Below are 22,702 nucleotides of genomic sequence, written 5' to 3'. Positions count from 1 at the left end.
GTGGGTGTGTGTGCACGAGACCCCTAAAATATCTGCCCATGCAAAAGCATATATATACAGATAGAAGCCAAGCCCTCCCTCCCTGAAGAGCAATGATAGCAGATAATTGGTAGATGTCCTATAAATGAATTAAAAATGGAAACTCATTTGAGACCCCAAACAATACCTACTTCGCTAAAGATGTCTGATTTGTTCAAAGTGGAGTCACAGCCGGAGAACGCTGGTGGGATCTGAAAAAACAAGGACGCAGTAGCGACCACCAATCGGGGACGATGAACGCAGAAAAGTCCAATTTATGCACCTCTACATGTCTCAGTTCTGAATCGCTGGCGAGGTCGTTGACAAGGTGTCAAATACAGCGATGCACACTGCCCAGCGGGAGCGCAACGACCCAGGAATGGTCCAGGAAGCTTTGTAACGATCAGCGATCTCACAGCAGGGGCCTGATCGTTGCTACCTGTCAGACATAACGAGATCGCTAGCGAGATCGCTATTGCGTCACCAAACCGTGACTCATCAGCGATCTCGCTAGCGATCTCGTTATGTGTGACGGGGCCTTCAGACACGACCCATCTTCAATACACTTACTGAGGGAAGGAGTTTGTTGTTGAAAATCTCACGATACATGACCCCATCCACCCTCCCTTCAATACGGTGCAGTTATCCTGTCCCCTTTGCAGAAAAGCTCCCCCAAAGTACAATGTTTCCCTCACCATGCTACACAGTTGGAATGGGGTTGTAGTCTTCCTTCTTCTCCCTCCAAAAATCGCAGTGCAGCTGTTGCCAAAAAGTTCTATTTTGGTCTCATCTGACCACATGACCTTCTCCCAAGCCTCCTCTGGATCATCCAGATGGTTATGGTCAAACGGGCCTGGACATGTGCTTGTGTGAACAGTGGGACCTTGCGTGCCCTGCAGGATTTTAATCCATGACGGTGCAGTGTGTTACTAACAATAATGTATGAGATTGTGGTCCCAGCTTTCCTCAGGCCATTGACCAGGTCCTTCCGTGTAGTTCTGGGCTGATTCCTGACCTTTCTCAAAATCATCCTTACCCCATGTAGCGAGATCTTGCAGGGAGCCCCAGACCCAGGAAGATCGTCAGTCATCTTGTGTTTCTAATAATTGTGCCAACAGTTGTTACCTTCTCCCCAAGTTGCTTGTCTATTGTCCTGTAGCCCATCCCAGCCTTGTGCAGGTCTACAATTTTGTCCCTGGTGTCCTTAGACAGCTTTTTGGTCTTGGCCATGTTGGAGAGGTTGGTGTGTGACAGTCTGTGGCCAGGTGCCTTTTATACAGGTAATGAATGCAGAGTAGGAGGGCTTCTTAAAAATAAAAAAACAAAAGAAAACTAACAGGTCTGTGAGAGGCAGAATTCTTGCTGGTTGGTAGGTGATCAAATACTTATTTCATGCAATAAAATGCAATTTAATTATAGAAAAATCATACAATGGGATTTTCTGGTTTTTATTTTTAGATTCTGTCGCTCACAGGTGAACTGACCTACAATAAAAATTACAGACCTCTCCATTCTTTGTAGGTGGGAAAACTTGCAAACTCGGCAGCGTATCAAAATCTTATTTCCCCACTGTAGTATAATGCACTCCCCCTAGTCATCCATATAGTATACTACACCCCACAGTCCTTCATAAAAGTATAATGTACCCCCATGGTCATCCGGGTCATTCCATGTCAAGTGAGCCAATGAATTTTACCTCTATATTTTTACATTTTGTTCTCTGGTAATAGTGTGTTAGAGGATGCAAAATGTGAAGAAAAAAAAAAATCTATTTATTAATTTTCAAAGTTTTGAAAAAATGTGAATTTCTATGCTGCATGCCTTCACATTTTTCCTCATAACCAATATAGAAAAAAAAAAACATTATTACACTGAGAACTGTACATTCTTTCACCCGTTATGTTACAAGAATAACTAATATTTTACCTATGCGGACTCTAATGCAAAATTTTGAAGAGCATAGTCAAAAAACTATGATTATAAAGTTTTCAAAAAATTCAAGTGCCTCCTATGCTCCTAGCCACATCTGTACCAAAATTCAAGTTGGGATCTCAAAGGGATCATACTTCAAAAAATAAGTATATAAACAGCGTCAATTTGAAAATCTTGAATTCAGATCTGCTGAGCCTGTGGTCTAAAAGTGCAGGTCTGTTTTCCAAATTAAAAAAGGTTTCATGACTTGTCCTGATTGATCGTAAACCAGGCAAATCATTAGGTAAAGTTATAGTGCGTACAGCGAAAGGTATTTACAAAAGTGAAGCAGTGAGCAGAATTATACCTGGCAAGAAAGACTGTGTCTATGAAAGTGAGCATTAAGAAAACTTGTGTCCATAAGAGGCTGGTTCTTCCCAATTTGAAAGAGACCTATGAATTTTTTTTTTTAATTCAACTTTTGCCAAAATGTGCTGACCTGCGACCTAAGAATTGCGGCCCGGCTGGTGGTCGTGCTGCGACCTAAGAATTGCGTCCCCAGCTGGTGGTCGTGCTGCGACCTAAGAATTGCGGCCCCAGCTGGTGGTCGTGCTGCGACCTAAGAATTGCGTCCCGGCTAGTGGTCGTGCTGCGACCTAAGAATTGCGTCCCCTGCTGGTGGTCGTGCTGCGACCTAAGAATTGCGTCCCGGCTAGTGGTCGTGCTGCGACCTAAGAATTGCGTCCCAGCTGGGGGTAGTGGTCCATACTCAGTATGTGTATGTTCAGCACTTCAGGACACTAAGCTGAAGGAGGTAAGCTGGAAGATATTCAGATTGGGGAGTCCAGCCTTGGTGATTACAAGGTATGTGTCTGAAACAATGTGTCCAGTAAAAGAGTTCAAACTGTTACCTAAATATCTGCAAAAGAACGTCCTCCAGTAATGGCCGTCCAAGAAAAAATACAAAATAATTTCCAACAGGCTATGGTAGATTGTATAATTTATAGACAGTGGGTATCAGGTGACAGATGGACTTCTGACACTGTTTCTAAAAGTGCAAAAGACTTTGTAGAAAGTTTTTGCGACCAGCTGATAGTCCGAAACCCAAAAGTAAATTTCAAAATAAAAAATTAATAAATCTTTAAAAACTAATGAAACAGAAATTAAGTCATGGTAAAATTCCCTACTATTCACTCTGTCCTGCAACTTCAGGTACTGTATATATTACCCCCTTCCTATGACGATTTGATTGAGAATCTTCAGTGCATGATGGGATACTCAAAACGAATAGTCATCTGCTGGCAGAAACTGCTGTCACTCACCTTTCCGCCTCAATCATCATCGAAGGGAGGGGGTTGGGACATCCCAACACTCCCCTAGCTTTGTTTGCTGCTCTGAAATGAAGAGTCATGAGGGGCTAGTCTCCCTTTTGCAATGTCTCCCCCAGCGCCCTGTGCGACGAGCGCAGCGTCCGGGCTGTTGTCGGCTTCGCTGATCAGTAAGAAGCCGGCTCTGCTTTACAGTCAGAAATAATACATAAAAGTGCAGTTCTGATATCGGAGTGCTTACTTCATTATTCAATAGATGTTCATTTGTGCCAAAAAGTTTGATTTCAGTGATAAAAACTGACATCCTACCAAGTTTGAACAAGGCTTACTACTTCTCGGATGGCTCTTCGGTGCAGTATAAAAACAGGAGAAACTTTATAAATGTCTACCAGCACAAGGAGGATTTTGGAGTGGAAGCTGAAAGGCGCTTTAGGTGGCCCCGTGAAAAGCCTTGCAGCTCGGGCTATCCTCCAGAGGCCGTATTCACACCAAATCTTCACACCCGTGCAACTTTTAAACTGGAGTGAGAAAACTATTCCTAACATCCACTTCATATACTGTACAAACCAAGACTAAGAAGGAGAATTTGTCAAAACATTGATTTCTGGAATCAGAACCCATCAACGGGACTCGGCAATACCACACTTCATTCCATTGAGTGAAAGAAATAAAAACAAGTATTTTATAATTCAGCAATGACAGTGGTTATGTTACCTGTGAGTATGATCGGCACTGGTGGCTATGGACTCTCCAAAGATTATGGTGACGAAGAAGTGGAAGTCTCTTTTCTGCACCTTCTGGTCCATCACCATCCTTTGTATATCCAAGAAAACCAGACATTATAAAAGTAACTAAAAATCAGAGATATTAACTCATGTGAAGCCAAACCCCATAACAGCTGGACATACTGACACAAGGAAACGGCCATTGTTAGTAAGGGATTGTGGACAAGAGCACATTTCACCCAGTAGAAGGGACTGATTGGCCGGCAGGGTGTATTGTTGGCACGTACCCAATGGGTCTATATGCCGCAATATACTTCAACTGGATGTGCGTCCGAGCCCACCTGGTCCAGTCGTAGTGGCGACCACAGATATCAACCCTGTATAATATACCACACCATAAATACCGACCTTGTATAATCATGGCCAGGCCATACAGATACCAACCTATCACCATCTTCTGGTACCTTCCCCTCTGCCTTCAAACTCGCCACAATCATGCCCATCCTCAAAAAGCCATCCCTCGACCCAACCGCCTTGTCCAGCTATCGCCCCATATCACAGCTCCCATTTGCCTGTAAACTCCTTAAGGAACACGTTCACACTGAACTTACCTCACACTTCTCATCTAACTCCCTCTTCGACAACCGACAATCCGGCTTCTGCCCCCACCATTCCACCGAAACTGCCCTTACCAAAATCACCAATGACTTACTTACAGCCAAAACTAAGACGATTCTCTGTACTCTTTCTTGACCTGTCCTCTGCTTTCGATACAGTTGACCATTGCCTCCTACTACAGATCTTCTCCTCCTTTGGCGTCAAGGACTTTGCCCTATCTTGGATCTCCTCGTACCTTTCCAACCACACATTTAGCGTCTCCCACTCCCACACTACCTCCCCACCCCGCCCCCTCTCTATTGGAGTCCCTCAAGGCTCTGTCCTAGGACCCCTACTCTTCTCAATCTATACCCTTGGCCTGGGACAGCTGATAAAGTCCCACGGCTTCCAGTATTATCTGTACGCTGATGACACCCAGATCTACCTCTCTGGCCCAGATGTCACCTCTCTGCTGTCCAGAATCCCAGCATGTCTAGCAGCCATATCCTCCTTCTCCTCCTCCCACTACCTCAAGATCAATGTGGACAAAACTGAACTCATTATCTTTCCCCCATCTCATCTTTCTATCACAACAACATCACTCTTTCCCCTGTACCGACAATTCGCTGCCTCGGAGTAACCCTTGACTCTGCTCTGTCCTTCAAACCCCACATCCAAGCTCTCGCCACCTCCTGTGGCCTCCAGCTCAGAATACATCCTTTCCTCAACCCTCAATCTACTAAACTGCTTGTGCATGCCCTCCTCATCTCCCGCCCTCGACCACTGCAACACCCTCCTCTGTGGCCTACCTACTAGCACTCTCGCACCCCTCCAGTCCATCCTTAACTCTGCTGTGCGACTTGTTCATCTCTCGCCTCGCTACTCCTCTGCTAAGCCCCTTTGCAAATCCCTTTACTAGCTCCCAATTGCCCAACGTATCCAGTTCAAACTACTAACACTGACCTACAAAGCTATCCATAACCTCTCTCCTCCGTACATCTCTGAACTAATCTCCCGATATATTCCCTCACGTAACTTCCGGTCCTCCCAAGACCTCCTTCTCTCCACCACACTTATTCATTCCTTGCCCAATCGCCTCTAAGATTTCCCATGCCTCAACACATCCGATTATCCGCCACATCCGGATCCTTCAGACGGAGCATGAAAACCCATCTCTTCAAACAATCTTACAGCCTGCCATGACCTTGCCTGCTGCCACCTCAACACCGGAGCTACTGCAACCCCTCAACCTACTGTCTCCTTCCCTGTTCCTGTAGACTGTAAGCCCACAAGGGCAGGGTCCTCTTCCCTCTGTATCAGTCTATCATTGTTAGTTTGTTACTGTAAGTGATATCTGTATTTGGTATGTAACCCCTTCTCATGTACAGCACCATGGAATCAATGGCGCTATATAAAATAATAACAACCCTGTATAATCTGTGCCACACCATAAATACCGACCTTGTATAATCATGGCCAGGCCAAACAGATCCCGACCCTGTATAATCTGTGCCAGACAGTGGTACAGGCCATACCAGTTTAGCAGCGTGTCATGACCACTCCAGACTTTATCAGGGGGATGTATTCGGAGCAAACGTTTAGTTTAATAAAACAATCTATGCAAGGATATAACACAAGGATTCTTACAAAACTGATGTGGAAACTGAACAGTGCCCCACACGGGGGAAAAAAATAAAAACAAAAGCATATATAAGACAAGATGAATTCCTTCTTGCGGCAGCAGCAGACATATTGGGGTCAGCGCTGCCCCCTTTAACCTCAGAGGGCAGGTTCACTCTCCGGTGAGGGTTAGGGCTTGTGCACCACTGGCTCGGTGTGAAGAACCCACAAGGAAAGTCTTTCTCTTTATAAGGAGTCCATACAGGGCTCAGCATTACATAATCCATAGGACATGAGAGGAGCTTGTAGTAAAGTGTAGGGTCCGGTAATATATATTCCAGGCCGAGCCGTTCCCAGAGGCTGCAGCCAGCAAAAGTCCGTGGGGCTCCGGGTTATTTCACCAGTGGCCGTGTTTTGTCATCATCACTGCACTGATGAGCTTTGTATTTTTTCACCTCCGCCATGTACTGTGCCCACGCTCCACCCTTATGTGTCAGGATCTGGAAGACAGAGGAAGAAGAAACTTAAAGTTACAACACAAGGGATACTGATCCGTGCTTCACTATATGAGGGCCCCCCCTACTATAAGGTCACAGGTGTGGGGGTGCACTGCTTTACTGCAAGAAACGTAAAAAGCCCTCCATGATGGATGTATAGAGAGATGAGATGGAGAGATATATACATAGATAGATATACACACACTGAGCCTCGCTGGATCAGACAGTATGAATACAATACACCTCCAGCAGACGTCAGGCCACGGCTTTGTGCATCACTTCCAGGAGGCTCGGACATTACCCGTGTATATCCCCTACGCCTCGTCATTCCATCTTCACATCTCAGCATTTCATTACAAACGTTTCTCACCTCATCTTCCTCCATCTTTGGCTTCTTGGTGACCATGCCCGTCTTCAGTGCCAGCTTTGCCCCTCCTCTACGCTTGCCCACCTGGGGGTGGAAGGGACAGAAGACTGCAACCGTTATACGAGCCCTGGCAGCCTCTCTGAGTCCCTCTATATGACAGAATATAAGGGAGGCCTGGGTTAGACAGGCACGAGACACTCCCCACCCCCACACAACGCCACCCTTCCTTCACCAGAGCCTACGAATGGTGGGGGGGGGGTAAGGATTATGGTGGCGGCATCCTTCACACCATGTACAGACACGTATTCATCCGAGAAACATTCAAAAGAGCCGCGCAATGTTATGGAAATGTGAAAACACCGTCATTTGACTTATCTGAGCTCCCGCTGTGATAGTGCCCAGTCTCCTGATAGTAGCACCCAATACACTACTCACACCCAAAAGTTACCCTCTGATCACACTAGCTTGGAGTGAAGGACCGGTCCGTGTCAGCACCTGCAATCCCCCTCCCCACATGTGCTAGTAAATACTTGGTCTTTATAAAAGACTCCGCTCCTTCCTGCCCTTTAAACCAGTAAGTGATGAGCCGGCAAAGAGGTGAAAACCTTCCTGTGTCACAGTTCAAAAATTCAGCAAAGATGCAAATGAGATCTAAGATGTCTAGTGGGCGGTCTTCTGAATAAACCCCGCCCTGTGCCTCCCACCAGGTCCTGATTCACAACTCAAGTGTTGTCCTATATCACTATCTTCTCCCAGACGGGCCACGCAGGCAGGATGTCACAGACATGGCTGAACGCTGCATGGGCTTAGTCTCCAGACAGTGTGGCACGTGAGATCTCTCTGCAGAACAATCAAGACTAAGGGGGAGGAGTTACTGACTAGACACTGAGCACTTGCCAGGCTTAGCACCGCCTACTGGACACCAGCATTGCATATTTACTGAAGGTGCTCTGTCTGATTACTCTCCATATCTGATGCTCTACTACATGGGGCGATCACTGGTTTATTCATCAGGAGCTTAACGTATTCCTGCCATAAAATGCTGTCACCCACCCCTCAGGGTCACGAGACCCCTACTGATACCTGGGCTCGGACATGATTATTTATGTAACTGCAGGAAAAAGCTACATGTACTCATCTTTAGCAGTTAAAAGAATGGAGAGGGGACGCAAGTTCACCTCTGCTCCATCCCAATGGAGTATTTTCTCCTGGGAGCTGTGACCGAACCCGCACTGAGCACAATCTAATCACTGACCCAGTGAACAGGTGATAATGATGGGAAGACAATGATCTATTCTTCTTCCTGAAATCCCAGATACTTAATGTGTAGATCTGGAGTGACGCATTCACACGTGACATTGTGCCGGCCAGCACGCAGGAGGCAGCTCGCATAGTTCCCCAGATACTGATGTGGCTGCCGGACCAGGATCCGCTCATTTCTATAGACAGAGGTGGTGCCTGCACACCGACACCGTCCAATCAGTGTGCAGACAAGTTAACTACTGGTGTAAATATTCCAGCTGATGACTTCCATTGTTAGGCCACAGTCAGTATTTTACATCAGTATTTGTAAGTCAAAATCAGGTGAGGAACAATCAGAGGAAAAGTATAATAGAAACTCATCACCACTTTTGTATTTATCACCCAATCCTGGTTTTGGCTACAAATACTTATGTAAAATACTGAACGTGTGAACATGGCCCAGTGAACGAGCCCCGAAACACTGGTACCTAGCCAACCGGCACTCGTTAAAGGGGTTGGTAAGTGAATATGCAGGATGGGCGATAAGTTACTGATCGTGGGGGTCCTACTGCTGGTAGATAAGGGGGAAGGTGAATTTTATCTCCATTACATAACTGGACGCCCATTTATTGTAGGGAGGTCAGCGGCCCCGTAGGGAGGTCAGCCCAACACAACTGCAATCACGGGTCTGTGTCATCAAGTGTCCCCGCACCACAGCCCTGTACACGTCACATAAGAGGCGGCTCTCTCCGGACGTCGGTCCTCGTACAATGTGTACAGGGGGCCGATAGCCTCAGGGACAAAGGGGTCGTCCACTACATTTCCAGGAGGAACAACAGAGGAGCCGATCATTAGGGTCAGTATCTAGCAGGGGATGGGACGTGCCTCCCGCCATGGCTGCTCCGGTCACCCGGCCTTCCTGCAGCGCAGAGGATGAGGACTACAAGTCCCAGCATCCCCGGGCAGCGCGCACTCCTGCAGGGCATGCTGGGCCTTGTAGTTCTGCGCCGTGCATGGGATCTTACTAAGATGGCAGGCGTCCGTTTGTCCGGCTTCTTCCGCTCCTCCGGCTCCCTGCTCTCCTCCTGGCTCCCGGTCGCCTCCATCTTCTTCTTGAAAAGCTCCAGGAAGCTGCCGTCATTAGCGAAGAGGTTCAGCCCGGAGCCTGAGGGGAGGCCGGCGGAAGAGGAGGCCTCGGCCCCGGGCGGCGGGGGAGGAGGGGAGTCCGCGGCCTCTTCGTCCTGTTCTACCTCCGCGGCCTCCTCCTCTTCTCCCGCGGCGTCTTCCCTCGCACCAGGCCGCGGACTCCTTTCCGCCATTTTCACACGATGAGTGGCCACTTTAGAGACAGCGGAGCAGCAGCATAAAGCCTCCCGTTACTCCGTCGCCCACACCCACAAAAAAACAATAAAAAAAAAAGGCGAAAACCGGGTGAGCGGTAATAAAATGGCGGCCAGCTTCTACTGGAGGAAAAGGAAACGGGAGGGTCTAGAGTGGAGTGGCTACTGTGAGGGGAAGATGTCGCCGGAAGGGGCGGAGTCTCATGCATTCGACTGCGCTTGCGCCTAGTTCCTGAGGGGTATGATGTCACCGGAAGAGGCGGGGTCTTGTACATTCGACAGCGCTTGCGCCTAGAATCGAGGCTCCTGAGGGGATGATGTCACCGGAAGGGGCGGGATCTCCTTCATTTCTCTGCGCAGTGCGCTTGCGTCTAGCTGGCAGCGGCTCCTGAGACGCTTCGTTGCAGCCGCTGCGCTCTGGCGGAGCTTCATGGGGAGCGGCGTGACGGAGCGCAACCCACAGAATCCCCATAATGTGCAGCACAAATGATGACAACTATGGGGACGATTCTGCTGTAATTTCCGCCACTTTCGTGGTGTAATTGATGATCGATTCTGTCGGCTGCGTTCCGTCATGGCCACGCCCCTCCCTTCAAAGCCCCGCCCACAATTCAAAATGGTGTCGCTGACTGAGACTTGTTCACATTCCAGAAAAGTCGAATGCTATCAAAACTGACCAATCAGCGCTGAGTGTGATGTTTTATATTCCAAAATGCGATAATAAAATGCAACTTTTATTAATTGCAATATAAAAATAGCACAAAGTGCCGGAGCTTTCTCCAGATAAGCCTTCATTAAGCCATAGTGTACCAGCCAGTGAGCATGAACTGGGCCATAATGTAATGGACGGCCCAGGAATAGTGGAGCTCACTGCAGAGAGGGCTGGATCGCAGCAGCTGCACGGAGGGTCATCTGTAATAATATACCCGATACCACCTAAATGTATTCTAACTCCTATATTAAGGGGAATCCGTCAGAAGATTTTTGCTATGCAATCCGAAAGCACCTTGATGTAGGGGCTGAGACCCTGATGCCAGCGATGTGTCACTTACTGGGCTGTGTGTTTCTGTTTCAATACAATCAGTGTTTTATCAGCAGGAGATTATCACTACAGGACTAGGTGTCTTGTGCCTTCTTGTCCTGCTGTTCTGTATAACTCCGCCCCCACTGCTGATTGGCAGCTTTCTGTCAATATACAGTGTACATAGAAAGCAGCCAATCAGTGGTGTGGGCGGGGTTATACAGGGCTCAGCCTTCAGAGCTCTGCTAAATCTGCAGCTGAGAAAACAGTTACTTGCAGCCCAACAAGTGACACATCACTGGAATCAGGGTCTCAGCCCCTACATTATGCTGCTCTCAGATTACATAGCAATCTGGTGACCGATTCCCTTTAAAGGGGTTGTCCAGTCATCCAATATTGATGACCTAATCTTAATAGATTTCATCAATATCAGGTCAGTTGGGGTCCGACACCCCCACCATTCTGATATTGATGTTAGGTCATTATATGCCTAGACAAGACCATTAGGCCATGTTCACATGTTCAGTATTTGGTCAAAATCAGGAGTGGAACAATTAGAGGAAAAGTATAATAGAAACTCGTCACCATTTCTGTATTTATCACCTACTCCTGGTTTTGGCTTACAAATACTGATGGAAAATACTGACTGTCAAGGTTTCACAGCAACAGGGGCGACACCGGGGAGATCACGCAATATCTCACTGTTGCCGTCACTTTGTTAGGATTTCGTCAGGGATACGCAAGCACACGATCCAGACTACTCACTACATAGGTATCGGCAAGCAACCAGTGAGTGTATGGCGTCACACCTCCAGATTCCAACGCGTGGAATATGTGTATACGCCTCAGTATGGTCACTATCAGCTTCACGATAGCCCAATTATTATTATTTGCTGCCACCACTGGCCGAATTTGAAATATTATACAGGCCTGGCCGGATGCCTGGTAGCGTATATGGCTTTGAGGGAGGGAATGATTACAGAGCAAAAAAAAACAGGACTATTAAATTTTATATTTAATCCAAAAAGGAGGCAGTGTTATGAAAAATATACAAAGATTTTACAAAGGGGACAATACAATACATAGGCAGTTACACAAAATAATAAGGATTAAAGAGGGAACTTGCTCTATACAGTTCGCAGGGACGACTCAGTATAGGTGGAGGGGAGACACTCCGATTGATTAGACTGTTATCAAACAGGATCCGTTGCGTTGCAGGTCTCCAGCCTGCACATTTTTATTAAGATATCTGTTTTTTGTGATAACTTACTGTTGGTAGATCATAGAGGCCCGAAAGTGATACCATATTTTCCGTAATGATTTTACCTTTCTTTAGAGACCACCCACGGCGTAGCTGCGATCCGTTATTCTGGTGCTTTTGCACTACAGCTCCCCGGAGGGGCTTACAGCGACGGGAAAATATCCATATTGTTCCCTAGCTGACCCTGTCACTAAAAATATAGATCCCATTATTATCGTAATTATGGAACTTACAATATTCTATATTTCGTGTCGGTGCCCAAACGTCTGGAGACCTCTGTTAAATTCCCTTTGACGTCCTGGGAATAAAACTTCCTCAGCTACATGTAAATTGTTGCAAGCCTGTGTCTTATTATCCCCTGCCTCTGCCAGGGGAAAATACACTCGCATTTTAATTGGGTTGTAGCACCTCTTGGCTGGCATTTGTTTACAAGTCACTACTGCTGTGTGTGTCAATTTGCATAGGAGCAGATGGTCCAAGTGTTAGCTCTTGGTCCTTTGACAATTACTATAGGGGAGAGGGAATGAGGGGTTTGGGAGAAATTAATACTTTTCTTAATATCTCCATGACACTGAGCAGATACTGAATGTGTGAACCTGGCCTTAGTATTAGATCCCAGGTCAGAACCAGACATATTGCCAAGATATGCCATAAATGTCTGCTAGATGCGGGTCCCACCATTGGAACTTGCAAATGTCTTGAGTTTGGGGCACTGTCGGGGGGCTGTCAGAAATAAGGAGGGGGACATGGATATGTGGCTCTAAATTCCTTTTTCTGGAATGTTGAAAATTGTAGACCAAACAGAACTCTAGTTATACGGAGATTTCTGATCCTTTTCTGTGAAATGTATTGGTGACCAGTGTCAGGTACACCAGGAGCCTTCCCACTGTACCCAACTGTTGTGCACTTTATTATTTATTTGTAATAATAACCCTGGGTGGGATCTGCTGTCCCAGACGTTTCTAGTTGGACCCACCCCCCACAAAAAAAATAAAAATATTTTTTTTCAAAGTTTTTAGTAGTCTTTTCTAATCCAGCCTCCTGAGGTCGGTATTTTTTACCACTGATAAGTCTGCACTGAATGGTGGATGGGTGTTTCCTGCATAGAGATCTTTTCTATCAAATCCAGAAACAGACATTAGAAATGTGTTGGTGTGTAAGCGAATCTCTGCTCCGCACACAATTATACAGGAAAACCTTAGCTCTATTTATGTGCCCGGAATGCAGAGTTTATTACCTTAAGGAGACTAAAAAAAATCAAAAGTGACCTGCTGACAAATTGATCCACCCCTGCTGACAAAAGGACCCTCCCCTGCTGACAAATTGATCCACCCCTGCTGATAAATGGACCCACCCCTGCTGACAAATGGACCGGATCTGCTGACAAAAGGACCCTCCCCTGCTGACAAATTGACCCGCCCCTGCTGACAAAAGGACCGGCCCCTGCTGACAAATTGACCCACTCCTGCTGACAAAAGGACCCTCCACTGCTGACCAATGGACCCAATGGATCTGCAGATAAATGGACCCGCCTCTGCTGACAAAAGGATCTACTGACAAAAGGACCCGCCCCTGCTGACAAAAGGACCCGCCCCTGCTGACAAAAGGATCTACTGACTAAAGGACCCGCCCCTGCTGAAAAAAGGACCCACCCCTGCTGACAAAAGGATCTACTGACAAAAGGACCCGCCCCTGCTGACAAAAGGATCTACTGACAAAAGGACCCGCCCCTGCTGACAAAAGGATCTACTGACAAAAAGACCCGCCCCTGCTGACAAAAGGATCCTCCCCTGCTGACAAAAGGATCTACTGACAAAAGGACCCTTCCCTGCTGACAAATGGACCCGCCCCTGCTGAATATTTAGGAGACATTATTTGAAAAATCATTGGTTGTTTCTTTTTGCCACCAGCTCATTTGCATATATTGGTGAGCCAGCGCTCTGATTGGCTGGTTGTAAAATGATGCATCTTCAGCCATTCTTAAAAAGATGCATGAAATGTTTGGGAAAGGAGGGACGATCCCCACATCCTTATGTCAACCAAATCCACTCACTACTAATTTATTACAGGGAAGCAAAATGTGAGTCTATTAAAACATAACTTTGAATCTGCTATGTTAAAATATATCAAAAAGCTTGACCCCTCGCAGGATAAAAAGCCCCCTGATTAAGCAGCTGAACACTCATAAGGAAGAGTCATCAAGCTGACAGTTGTCAGTCTCACAGTCAGTGGTCCAAAAACAAAAAAGACCCTCCAAAAGGCAAACAGGTCAAATCCTCCTTTACGGACAATGGTACTTTTTTTTTTATAAACCCAATGCACTTTAATTTCATGAAAAATAATTTAACAGGATAAACATGCACTAAAACATACACTGATGCATTCTGCTGAAAAGTAGGAAACTTGTAGAGTGCAATATAAATGCTTCCAGAAGGTTGCACAATTATAATGCTGCTACAACTGGCAATACAGATTTAACACTGGACGGATTGGTGATTATCCTATAGTCGGTGGTCCGTAATGTAGAAGACCCTGTTTGCTTCCAGATGCATATCCTTAACATGAAAAATAATGGGAGAGAGTATGGAGCAACCTCACCCATCCTGAGAGTCCATGAAGCCTCTTATGTGACTCCATGTTCAGGTGGCCTTTCAGCAGCTAGTCCGGGCATTCACACTACAGGACCCTATTGACTATCCTGGCCCTGATTGACCCCAATCCCGACCTAACAAGGGGCTCTCAGATCTGCCCCAGACCAGCCCTCTTTGCCTCCCGACTGGTTTCCTCCTTTACGATTGATGAGGGAAAGAAAACATGTACTTGTCAGCTCAAACAGGACTTTGGTGCAGCAGACGACACGCGGACCAATGTTAGCCTATGTGCGAGTGCACGCTGGTTATTTAACACACAGACCTCAGGCCCACCTGGTAAAAATCACAGCATGTGTCATTGTGGTCCAATTAACAGGCCAGACTAGTGCAAGTGTATAGCATGCAGCTCCTGTACGCGGCTGCTGTGCGGACACAACACGGGGCATGTTAAATCTTCAATTTACAGACGTGACTGGTCTGCGGAGTTCTGCGCTTTTCTGAGCCTAACCGAGTTCTGATTGGCATCCATCATTGTGTGTAGTCACAGAATAACGGCCGTACCTTATGGAGGCTGCTGTGAAGGGGCTGCGGCTGCACATTACCAGCTTCTCCTGTCTATGGCGACTCTAAGCTTATATATGGGGGGCAGATTTGATCAGGACTGGAATAGATTGGAAGCAGTGGGTATTCCCCCAGCACAATATCAGAAGTGTATTGGGAAATCACTCTATAAACCTTCCTGTCACTACTGTTATCTTCATGCGCTGTATTGTATCCAGTTACTGGTCTATCAGTGACCCCATTCCCTCACATCTCCTGCAGTCCCTCTCACCAGTGGTCACCACTCACCTGACTAAAATATTTAACCTCTCTCTTTCTTCAGGTATCTTTCCCTCCTCATTTACATATGCCATCATAACCCCTTTACTTAAAAAGCCATCCCTGGACCAGAACTGCACTGCTAACTACAGACCTGTCTCTAACCTTCCTTTCATCTCTAAACTCCAGGAACGCCTGGTCCATTCCCGCCTAATCCGCTATCTCTCAGATAACTCTCTTCTTGACCCTTTACAATCTGGTTTCCGCTCTTTACTCTCTACTGAAACTGCCCTCACTAAAGTCTCTAATGATCTACTAACAGCTAAATCCAATGGTCACTGCTCCCTGCTGATCTCCTGGATCTCTCTGCAGGATTCGACACTGTGGATCACCAGATCCTCCTCACTATGCTCCGCACTATAGGCCTCAAGGACACTGTTCTCTCCTGGTTCTCCTCCTCCTTCACTGTATCTTTTGCCGGCTCCTCTTCCTCTCCTTGTCCCCTTATTATCGGGGTCCCGCAGGGCTCAGTCCTAGGCCCCCTCCTCTTCTCTCTATACACTGCCTCTATTGGATAAACAATCAGCAGATTTGGGTTTCTAGTATCATCTCTATGCTGACGACACCCAACTATACACCTCTTCATCTGACATCACCCCTACCCTAATACAAAATACCAGTGATTGTCTGTCCTCTGTCTCTAACATCATGTCCTCCCTCTATCTTAAACTGAATCTCTCCAAAACTGAACTTTTTGTGTTTCTCCCCTCTACTAACCCAACCCTACCTAACATTGAAATTACCTTGGAGGCTTCAACCATAACTCCCAAGCAGCACGTCTGCTGCCTTGGGATCATATTCGACACTAACCACCTTTCCTTTACTCCCTATATCCGATCACTCACTCGCTCTTGTCACCTGCATCTTAAAAACATCTCCAGAATCCGACCTTTTCTCACCTTTGAAACTGCTAAAACTCTGACTGTCACTCTCATTCACTCTCGTCTGGACTACTGCAACTCTCTTCTGATCGGTCTCCCTCTTACCAAACTTTCTCCTCTCCAATCCGTCCTGAATGCGGCAGCCATGGTCGTATTTCTGTCCAGCCGCTTCACCGATGCCTTCATCTTGTGCCAGTCTTTACACTGGTTGCCCGTCCGCTACAGGGTCCAATATAAACTCATTGCTCTCACCCACAAAGCTCTCCACAGTTCTGCACCACCTTATATCTCCTCTCTCATCTCTGTCTATCGCCCTACACGTGCCCTCCGTTCTACAAATGACCTAAGACTAACATCCCCCCATAATCTGAACCTCGGACCTCCGTCTCCAAGACTTCTCTGGTGCTGCACCAGCTCTCTGGAATGCTCTACCCCAGACGATCCGACTGATGCCTAGCCCCCACGTCTTCAAGCGCGCTTTAAAAAAACATCTCTTTAAACAAGCCTACCAGCTTAGCTACTCAGTAAATTAACTTTATCCTGTTCCCTCCTTCTAAATATTATTCAGAATCTGTTCCCTTCTCTTTATCTGTCTCCACACCCTCCATGCACAAGATAACTGCACTCGGTACTTGAGTATTGCACTTAAACATACTGGCTGATGACCGGATCATACAGCTTTATATGAAAATCCCGACTTATTATAATTGCCAGACCTGAAAGAACAAGCACTTTTCACCTATTGTGTCCCCCCATTGCCTTGCGAGCAGGGACCTCACTCCTAATGTAACAGTTTAACCTGTCTTACCTTGTATTGAACTTATTGTCTGTACATGTCCCCGCTTAATTGTAAAGCGCTGCGGAATATGTCGGCGCTATATAAATAAAAATTATTATTATTATAACCCTATGCGGTGCCGAGTCACTTTAAGGGCGGGCTAGTTCTATAAGAAGGCAAGGATGACGATGCAGATACTTTCTCAGATCTGTTACCTAAACCTTCTGTCGATGTGTTCATAGGGGCGGTAGAGTTGGAGAACCTACCCGCAAAAAGATGCCTTGAAAGAGTTGGAATTACCCTTCGAGGTAAAAGCAGGTATTGTATGAAATGTGACCGCCGGGCGTATGAGATCAGTGACCATCCTGCCGTAATGTGACTCGGGCAATCTCTGACATTCATGGTGCGCACAGCTGACGTTTAATTGACATATTTTGACGTCATATTTGTGAAGATTTGTTACCACAAGAATCTAGAGAGGCCATCTGCACAGATTGGGGGCTTGTTTTTAGGAAACATGGGGACATTTTCTACTGCGGGATACACAAAAGCCTGTTAAAGAGAATCTGTCACCATTTGTCACCTAATCTGAGAGCACTATAATGTAGGGGCAGATACCCTGATTCCAGTCATGTGTCACTTACGTGGCTACTTGCTTTAGTTTTGATAAAATCACAGTTTTATCAGCAGGAGATGATCACTATATGACTAGTAAACCTGCAGCCAACTAGTCCTCCATAATTATAAGCTCTGTATAACCATGCCCCCACCACTGACTGGCTCACCAAAAGAAGCCACCGATACATTCTAGACATGAGGAGAGAAGCTGTGGGTGCAGGATGAAGATAGGGGCCTGGCCGCCAGGAATGTCAGGGGCTAGAGTAGTCAGGCACCCGGGTGCAGAAGTCTGCAAGAGAGGCTCAGATGTGGATGAGGTCTGTGCCGTATAGGGTGTCACGGGTGTGTCAGATGTGACAGACAGTCGCCCTGCAGTTGGTTGCAGGAGGTCTCTACGTTTGGCATTGCAGACAGTTTCTTAGATAAGGGCTGTCTTTAGGACCGAGCGACTACCTCTCTCTTGCTAGTTAGCTCTCTGGCCTGGGTGTATATATACCTGGTGTGTCTGAGAGAGAGTCGCCGACTATACTCATTTCTATTTATGAAGCTTAGCAGGAGCAGTACTTTGTCCTCTCTGGAGCTTGTGGCTGTGCGCTTATTTGGAGTTCATCTAACGCTAAGCCGTTTCCCCCTGTTTTGTCTACCCTTGTTGTCTAAAGAGTTTAGTGGAGGTTGACTAGTGCTCATCTCCTCCCATCCCTAGCCGTAGCCATACGCCAGGGAGAGCAGGGTGAGGCACGCGTGCGACGTTTGCTGAAGAGGCAATATAGGGAAGGTAGTTGGGACAGGGTGACACCAGATCAGAATAGGAGGTCTCCACTTCCCCCTTTCCCTAGTGTCTGGGCTCCCTTTTCCCTCTGTGTTACACTAAGTCTTTCCCACACATGGCGTGACATTGGGTGCCTAGAGAGGTGGAGGGTCCGATATAGTCCTCAACTAAACAAAAGTGCGGGAATTGGGTACATAGAGCAGAAGAGAGATAAAAGTGGTCAGGAAGCAGGTAAAGAGGCTTCAAGACTTCTCCCGAGCTGCACCTATTCTCTGGAATGCTCTACCCCAAGAACTTAGGATGAACCACAACTTACACAGTTTTAGGCGCTCCCTAAAAACACACCTGTTTAAAGCAGCCTATCACCTTCCCTAATCGAAGTCCTTTTATATTCTTATAGCCCATCCCTTATTTCTCCAAACATAAGTCTCCACCGCATCCAAAAGCACTACAGATACTGGCTGGTGATAAGCTCATGCAGCCTTCATCTATCCCTCATCCCCTCAAGATTGCTGGACCATCCTTGTAAATAAGCCATTGTCCGTTGTGTCACCCCCACCTCATTGTAGATTGTAAGCTCTTACGAGCAGGGTTGTCATTATTTTTGCTGTAACTATTGTATTATCTTTAGCTATGTTACATATGACTGTTGTATATGAACCTGTGAATTGTTAAGCGCTGCGGAATATGTTGGCGCTATATAAATTAATATTATTATTATTATTATTATTATAAAAGGAGCAGGGCCCCTTGCCCAGCAGGAGTACGGGTACCACCAGAAATAAACCTCTAGGTAGACATAAACCCCAGGGAAGGGTCCAGATAGGGGCTAACGTGGAGGGGGAATACTCACCTGTCCGACGTCTTTGGAAGACCAGTCCAGGAAAAATGGTCCCATGTGCGGCCAGGTCTCTGAGGAACAGTTCGCCAACTGCACCAACAAGAGGGATGAATCTCTACAAGGCAAAGACTCCGCTCGGACTGTCATGCCTTCAATTAGAAACATAAAGTCCATAAGTCAAATGTATAGAGATTGGTACATAGTGAATAAATGTCTGTAGGAAAGGTTATTCTCATCTTGTAGAGAGATGAAGGGACTGCAGGGCCATTAAGAGCAGAGCTTCCTCCTAAATTTTTCATGCGAGTAAGCAGGGAAAAGCAGGACTCACAGGCTGTCTGTACGAGTAGGCAGGGAAAAGCAGGACTCACAGGCTGTCTGTACGAGTGGGCAGGGGGAAGCAGGACTCCCAGGATTTCTGTATGAGTGGGCAGGGGGGGGAGCAGGACTCCCAGGATTTCTGTATGAGTGGGCAGGGGGAAGCAGGACTCCCAGGATTTCTGTATGAGTGGGCAGGGGGAAGCAGGACTCCCAGGATTTCTGTATGAGTGGGCTGGGGGAAGCAAGACTCCCAGGATTTCTGGTCGAGTGGGCAGGAGGAGGCAGGACTCCCAGGATTTCTGTACGAGTGGGCAGGGGGAAGCTGGACTCCCAGGATTTCTGAACAAGTAGGAAGGAGGAAGCAGGACTCCCAGGATTTTTGTATAAGTGGGCAGGGGGAAGTAGGATTACCAGGATTTCTGGTCGAGTGGGCAGGGAGAAGAAGGACTCCCAGGATTTCTGTACGAGTGGGCAGGGGGAAGCAGGACTCCCAGGATTTCTGTATGAGTGAGCAGGGAGAAGCAGGACTCCCAGGATTTCTGTATAAGTTGGCAGGGAGAAGCAGGACTCCCAAGATTTCTGGTCGAGTCGGCAGGAGAAGCAGGACTCCCAGGATTTCTGTATGAGTGGGCAGGAGAAGCAGGACTCCCAGGATTTCTGTATGAGTGGGCAGGGGGAAGCAGGACTCCCAGGATTTCTGTATGAGTGGGGTGGGGGAAGCAAGACTCCCAGGATTTCTGGTCGAGTGGGCAGGGGGAGGCAGAACTCCCAGGATTACAGTAGGAGTGGGCAGGGGGAGGCAGAACTCCCAGGATTTCTGTACGAGTGGGCAGGGGGAAGCTGGACTCCCAGGATTTCTGAACAAGTAGGAAGGAGGAAGCAGGACTCCCAGGATTTCTGGTCGAGTGGGCAGGAGAAGCAGGACTCCCATGATTTCTGTATGAGTGAGCAGGGAGAAGCAGGACTCCCAGGATTTCTGTATGAGTGGGCTGGGGGAAGCAAGACTCCCAGGATTTCTAGTCGAGTGGGCAGGGGGAAGCAGGACTCCCAGGATTACAGTATGAGTGGGCAGGGGGAGGCAGGACTCCCAGGATGTAACGGGTCTGGGAGGCGGAACCTCTGAGCTACTATACAAGGGGGCGGTCCTTGTAAGGGAGCGGGTGGCGACCAGGGAAGACGGGCAGGAAGTCACAGCAGGTGACCGGGACAGTCTCTGAGTGAACGGGCTGGAGGTCACGGCAAGTGACCGGGGCAGTCTCTGGATGAACGGGCAGATGGTCACGGCAAGTGACCGGGGCAGTCTCTGAATGAACGGGCAGATGGTCACGGCAAGTGACCGGGGCAGTCTCTGAATGAACGGGCAGATGGTCACGGCAAGTGACCGGGGCAGTCTCTGGATGAACGGGCAGATGGTCACGGCAAGTGACCGGGGCAGTCTCTGGGTAAAGGGTTGGTACGACATGTGGCGGCTGATGATAGACGTGAGCTCCCAGGTGAGCAGGCGAGAGTCTCTGGATGAACGGGTGGTCACAGCATGTGACGGCGGAGCCTCCAGGAAGACCAACAGACAGGCGGCAGAAGAGCGCTCCCAGGTGAGCGGGCAGAAGTCTCTGGACAGGCGGGTGGTCACAGCACGTGACGGCAGAGCCTCCAGGTAGGCTAGCAGACAGGCAGCAGATGAGCGCTCCCAGGTGAGCGGGCAGGAGTCACTGGACAGGCAGGTGGTCACAGCACGTGACGGCGGAGCCTCCAGGTAGGCTAGCAAGCAGGTAGCAGATGTGTGCTCCCAGGTGAGCAGGCAAGCTGGTCCATAGACAGACTGACAGGAGTTGGAAGGCAGACCGTCGGACCTCAGGCAAGCAGGCAGGTGGCTGGAGTGCGCTCCCAGGTGAGCGGACAGGCTGGTCCTTAGACAGACTGACAGGAGTAGTAAGGCAGACCGTCGGACCTCAGACTAGCAGGCAGGTAGCAGATAATCAGGCAGGAATAAGACAGCAAGCTGGCAGGAATCTGGCAGGTAACTGGCAACGGGACCTGAGGGCTGAAGCAGAGTAGTGAACAGTGCAACAACATTGCTCGGGCACCTCCATTTTGGAGGAGGTGCCTTATATATGGTGAAGTCCTCCGGCCATTGGCAGGGGACTCCTTAGGACGGCGCGCGCGGCCCCTTTAAGAGGGAGGGAGAGCGCGCGCGCGCGCCCTAAGCACAGTGGCCGGGAAGGAGCGCGCGCTGCCAGCAGAGCGGGAGGAGGACGCCGGGCACGGAGCAGAGAGGTGAGGGGAACAGCGTCCCTGCCTAGCAGAGGGCAGGGACGCCGGCGCTACAGTACCCCCCCCTTTAGGCCCCCCCTTTTTTAGGCCAGACAGAAATTTAGCTAGGATAAGAGGGGCATGGATGTTCTCCCGGGGCTCCCACGTTCTCTCCTCAGGACCAAACCCCTTCCAATCTACTAGAAAAAAGGTCTTTCCTCTTACCCTTTTGGTGGCAAGAATGTTCTCTACCTCAAACTCGTCCTCAGCGGAAACCGGAGCAGGAGGCGTACCTGTAGACTTGGAAAAAGAGTTAAGTACCACAGGTTTGAGGAGAGATACATGGAAGGAGTTAGGGATCCGTAAGTTGGCCGGGAGTTTCAATTTATAGGCCACCGGGTTGATCTGACTGATGACCTCCAGAGGACCGATGAACCGAGGCCCTAACTTGTAAGAAGGTATCTTGAGTCGGACATATTTAGATGAGAGCCAGACTTTATCTCCAGGACGAAATTGTGGAGGATCCAGGCGTTTTTTGTCAGCGTGTCTTTTCATCCGTTCGGACGACTGAAGGAGTGCGGATCGGGTACTCTCCCAAATGGAGGAAAATTTGCTAATGAGAGATTCCTCAGCCGGGTTGTCCACAGAGGTGGAGACAGGAAAAGGAATCCGAGGAAGCTGACCGAAGACTACAAAAAACGGGGATTTGGAGGAGGATTCGCTCTCGTGATTGTTATAAGAGAACTCGGCCCATGGTAGGAGATCCACCCAGTCTGAATGATGGGCATTAACGAAGTGCCGGAGGTAACTGGTCAGGTTCTGATTGATCCGCTCCACTTGACCATTGGAC

The 22,702-nt window shown here is 48.1% G+C and overlaps 1 protein-coding gene and 1 non-coding gene across 2 annotated transcripts; both read right to left on the bottom strand.

The window, feature by feature from the left end:
• Positions 1 to 6,163: 6,163 nt before the first annotated feature.
• TRIR (telomerase RNA component interacting RNase) lies at positions 6,164 to 9,865 on the bottom strand. Its single transcript, XM_073654302.1, has 3 exons — positions 9,331 to 9,865; positions 7,067 to 7,147; positions 6,164 to 6,699 (listed from the first exon to the last, which is right to left on the bottom strand). Exons 1-3 carry the CDS (start codon positions 9,622 to 9,624, stop codon positions 6,592 to 6,594), a joined length of 483 nt encoding a protein of 160 aa, XP_073510403.1. The 5' UTR covers positions 9,625 to 9,865; the 3' UTR covers positions 6,164 to 6,591.
• Positions 6,911 to 6,981, bottom strand: LOC141168051 (small nucleolar RNA SNORD41). Its single transcript, XR_012251806.1, has one exon. It is a non-coding gene; the product is annotated as a small nucleolar RNA SNORD41 (small nucleolar RNA).
• Positions 9,866 to 22,702: the final 12,837 nt, after the last annotated feature.

Source organism: Phyllobates terribilis, unplaced genomic scaffold, assembly GCF_046119375.1.
Source record: "Phyllobates terribilis strain yellow unplaced genomic scaffold, ASM4611937v1 Scaffold_11__3_contigs__length_659146591, whole genome shotgun sequence".
Lineage (NCBI taxonomy): Eukaryota > Metazoa > Chordata > Amphibia > Anura > Dendrobatidae > Phyllobates > Phyllobates terribilis.
Note: the sequence above shows the minus strand (reverse complement) of the source record. Positions and strands in the feature narration are given on the sequence as shown.